The sequence below is a fragment of the Pelophylax lessonae genome (genome assembly GCF_965119305.1).
Source record: "Pelophylax lessonae genome assembly, chromosome: 10".
Lineage (NCBI taxonomy): Eukaryota > Metazoa > Chordata > Amphibia > Anura > Ranidae > Pelophylax > Pelophylax lessonae.
The window spans coordinates 159,773,464-159,778,377 of NC_138777.1; the positions used below are offsets into that span (position 1 = coordinate 159,773,464).

General features: G+C 43.8%; 1 protein-coding gene across 2 annotated transcripts in view; it reads right to left on the reverse strand.

Moving 5' to 3' along the window:
- RELA (RELA proto-oncogene, NF-kB subunit) overlaps window positions 1-1,920 on the reverse strand; it is a 66,105-nt gene extending 64,185 nt beyond the window's left edge. For both annotated transcript variants that reach the window (XM_082269933.1, XM_082269932.1), the window contains exon 1: window positions 1,791-1,920. In XM_082269933.1, coding sequence (XP_082126059.1) covers window positions 1,791-1,883 — 93 coding nt within the window. In that variant the 5' untranslated portion in view covers window positions 1,884-1,920. The remainder of the gene's footprint in view (window positions 1-1,790) is intronic.
- Between the last annotated feature and the right edge of the window lie 2,994 nt (window positions 1,921-4,914).

The window sequence follows — 4,914 nt, forward strand, 5'->3', positions numbered from 1 at the left end:
CAGTTCTTTAAAAGGATATCTGGGAACTGGAGAACGTGCAGAGAAGGGCAACCAAACTGATAAGAGGCATGGAGGAGCTCAGCTATGAGAAAAGATTAGAGGAACTGAATTTTTTCTCTCTTGAAAAGAGGAGATTAAGGGGGATATGATCAACATGTATAAATACATAGGTGTCCATATAGTGAACTTGGTGTTGAATTATTCAATTTAAAGTGATCACAGAGGACAAGGGGGCACTACTACATCTAGAGGAAAAGAGATGGTCTCCAAAAACGGAAAGGTTTCTTCACAGTAAGAGCTGTGAAAACGTGGAATAGACTCCCTCCAGAGATGGTTCTGGCCAGCTCAACTACATTGCTTTAAAAAAAAAAAAAAAGCCTGGATTCTTTCCTAGATGTAAATAATATAACTGGGTACTATAATTACAGGTAAAGTTGATCAAGGGAATATCCGATTGCCTCTCGGGGATCAGGAAGGAATTTTTTCCCCTGCTGTAGCAAATTGGATCATGCTTTGCTGGGGTTTTTTGCCTTCCTCTGGATCAACTGCAGTTATAGGATTGTGTATATGGGATTGCATGGTTCTGTTTTATTTACTGTTTTTTGTTTATGGTTGAGCCAGATACACTTGTGTCTTTATGTAACTATGTAGATGAGATGGTATAAATTTAAAATAGTCATTGTAGCAGCGGGACGGGAGAGGAAGGGAAGCAGAGCAGCACTGTCACTGTCAGAGGCACGTAAACTGACCATGGTGTCAGGGCTCAACAGCCATGATAAACCATGGTACGTTTACAACAGGGAGGGCAGAGCCATGCATTTTAGGTTATGGGGGGGCAAATTACACATGCTTTAAGGGGACGGGATTCTTTTTTTTAGGGTTACAAACACTAAGTGCTTACAGCCCGATACCCAAACAAAGGCTTGCTGTATCTAAAAGATTTTTATTTACCGGGACATCTCAAAAAAATTTGAATATCAAAAAGTTAATTTATTTCAGTAAATCTATTTAAAAAGTGATACTTGTATATAAAGAGTCATTACACAGAGTAATATATTTCAAGCATTTCTTTCTTTTCATTTTGAGGTTTATGGCTTACAGCTAGTGAAAACCCAAAATTCTGTATCTCAGAGAATAAAAATATTGTGAAAAAGTTCAAAATGGTTTAGAGCTACTTTGAGAAGATATTTTGCTTTGCAAAAAAGGAGCTCTCTGAACACATACATCAAGACAAGTTGATCTGCATAAGGCTGGAAAGGGATACAAAGCAATCTCAAAGTGTTTAGGGGGTATGTGATGTCATATCTGTGATGAATATCTAGAAACCAGAGAGCATATCCATGGTTAAAAGGTCATCCCCAACGAAATGAGGTGTCTCCATACTCCTGCAAAGGTGGACGGGGAAGCCCATTGGACTACATGAAGTCACACATGTGGCCCACCACAATGGGATAAAGCACCTGTATATGTTGCTGTTGCAGAAAGACTCTGGAGAGATCTGCTGGGAATAAAAAGTGTTGTTTGGTATAAAGGTGTATAAAGCGCCAGGGACAGACCCATAGGCGTGGTAAAAGCTTTTTCCTGCCTAGTGTTCTATTCCTGATGGAAAGAAGATAGGGTTATGGCTAAGAAGCTGCGTCTGTCAATGAACGATAGAGAAATTGGTCAGCGCAAAGTGTATGAATTAGTCCGGAGCTTAACCAGTTCTTAGGTCACATATCTAGGTAATATATTCTGCTTTAATCAACCAATTATCAAAACACTTTATTAAAGCGGGTATGTATACAGACCTTAATAGTGGGATGAGTTTTAGTAGTATCCGTACTTCGCTCTCCCGGAATACTTCCAGCAGAACGCCCTTCGCACTTATAGCGAAAGCGCATACCTCGCTGTTTTGGCTGTTCAATGATCTCTACATAAGGCACATTCGAATCTGTTTGGAAAAAAGAAGACAGAGAATAGTAAGAGTAAGCAAAAAAAAAAAAAACAGAACAAACCTCTGAGAAGGCAGAAAATACAGAAAAACTTTTTTGCGGCTAGACAACACGTAAAAAAAAAAAAAAAAGTGAATTTAACTTACAAAATGAGAACCCTGAAGACATAACATTGGCAATGTAAGAATTATGCAAAGGGCTGAACAAATCCCAGTCACCAGAAGATCCACATGGCAGCTGGAAATATGTCCCTAGGAAACCAGGACCTGACCATGAGGTAGCCTACTGAGACCTGTTTTTCAGAAGGGCAATGATATGTATTGCTGGAAAGCAGAGCTTGGCATCCCCTTTTCTGTGTCAGGTGAGTTATAGTCAACTTCACAAATCGAGAAGTGCAAAGATTATCAAGACCCATCTATGTGCAATGGTTGAATATATGACAGGTAGGACTGTGTTAAGGGAACAAGTGTTGGGGTTATACTGCAGCTTACAGAACATTTAGACAAACGTCAAAAGAAGAAAAATAAATAGATAAAATTCTATTTTGTCCATTGAGGTGCACAGGACATCCAAAATCAGCCAAGGTGGTAAGCAACAGCATGCATCTGCTAACAGGCCCAATGTGAACATAAATTGGGAAGCAGGAGTATTCACACTATTGAGGATGAAAAAGCATTGGGGGGGGGGGGGGGGGACGACACTCTAAACCAGGGGTAATGAATTAAAATTCAAGGAGGTCCGGTTGCTAAAATTTTCTTTTGGCCGAGGTCCTAATCTGAAGTCTTTGCTATGACTCACAAAGATGGGCAAAACAAAAACGTGTCCATCAGCGTTGCTCTTAACATAAAATATGCCCATCCGAGTGCCCCCTAACATAAAATATGCCCATCAGAGTGCCCCCTAACATAAAAATGTGCCCTTAGCATAAAATTTGCTCATCAGCGTGACCCTAAACATAAAATAAGGGACACTCAGATGGACACATTTTATGTTAGGGGGCACTCAGATGGGCAAAACAAAAACGTGTAAATCAGCATTGCTCTTAACATAAAATGTGCCCATTAGAGTGCCCTTTAACATAAAATAAGGGGCATGCTGATGGGCAATTTTTTTTTTTTATGGGGCACTCTAATGAGCACTACAAAATATGCCCATCAATCTGCACACTTTTAAAACCTCCCATCAGCTTTAAGTGCAGCTATGACCACATTGCTTTCTCCCCTTGTGCTCCACATACCTGGAGCCAGGAGCCGAGCCAGAAGCCACGAGCAGGGGGGCGGGGTGCGCACATAATGTCACTCCCCAACTCGCTGCCTGGCTGAATGGGAGCCGCAGTCAGGAGCGGGGCGCGCGCGTGACGTCACGCCCCTACTCGCGGCCCGACATGACACCGGCCGGGAGCCCTAGCGCACACACAGCACGTCACTGGTTGCTGGGACACCCGCGGTCCCAGCAAACCATTGAATGAAAACAGAAGGCGGCCTCGGTGAAAGCATCGTGCGGGCCGCCAATGGACCGCGGGCCGCCATTTAGTGACGGCCGCTCTAAACGAACAGTAAAATAGAACCGATCTACCGGATGCAAAAAGGAGATGCAACGAAAAAAAAAAAAAAGTTCACAGCCTAACTGCAAGCAACATTGAGAAGGAACACCTCTCCAAGGAATGAGATTATACAGAGGCATTAAACAGATGTCCTGGTAAAGAAAGAAAAAGAAAAAAAAAAAAAAAAAAGAAAGCCAAATAACCACAAAGTTAAATCCCCAGCATGACCATCATGGAAGGTACACAGAGATTCTTTTGCAAAGACTAGACAGGGGATAGCAGGTAGATTTCCTCTCTAAATAACAAGGAATACAGATCTGATCAAGCCGAGAACCAAGTTTAACTCCCTTCACTCTGTGAAAGAAGGCTCCCCAAGACAAACCCACTTCCAAGAGAGCACAAGGGTAGTACTTAAAACAAAAGTGAAATGTCCATTAGGCTGATGGCTGTAGTTATAATTAAAATCTCCTGTCTCATGAAAAACCCAAGATCAGAGACATCATGCTGCTCCTTCAGAGGTAGAATGGCAAGTACTGCATTAAATAAGAGTAAAAACAGTGTCTTGTATATTTGAGGTTATGGCAGAAGACTGATTCTTGAAACCAATCCCACCAGCAAGACTGAGGGAGCCCTGAATTCAAGTCTGAGATGGTGACTGCAACCAGTGGCCCAGCCTCTAGTGGGAAGATCAGAAATCAACTCTGCAGAGTTAGGGGCTGGAGCTTGCTTAGAGTCTCTGCAGTCAGCACCAGTGTGGGACTGGGAGAATTTGGCCACAATGCCCTGTGTAACTGCATTAAAGGCCCTTCACCATAAAAGCAGGGGAACCTGCATCAGGGAGATAAATTAGACCCTATGGGCTCTTTCACACGGGCGGTCCGATCAGATCCGCCTGTCAGTTTTTTAGGCGGATCTGATCGGATCCTCCATGCAGCTCTATGGGGCAGCGGGTGTCAGCGGAGTTCACCTCCGCTGACACCCGCTGCCATCCGCATCCGATCCTGTGCTGAAATCTGGACGGATGGAAACCCTATTTTTCCATCCGTTCAGTAATCGGAGCGGATCTGATGAGAGCGGACAAGCGGTCCGCTCTCCTCCGATCCCCCATAGAGGGCAGCGGGTGCTGAGACACCTCCCTCTCCGCTCTGCAAGCGGAGATGGAGCTGTCATCCGCCCGGCTCAGCGGGGATCGCGGATCGATCCCCGTTGAGCAACACGGATCCGCCTGCGGAGGCGGACCGTGTGAAAGAAGCCTATAACTGTCGAAAAAAATTGATTATTGTAAGAACTTATTGTAAAATCCTTTTTTCTTGAGTCCACTGACAGACGCAGCTCTCATACTTATCCATTGGGGTTATGCTGCCCCCTGCAGGAGCAGTACTAGGCAGGAAAAAAAAAAAAAAAAATCACCACGCCCACGGGCTGTCCCTATAGGCA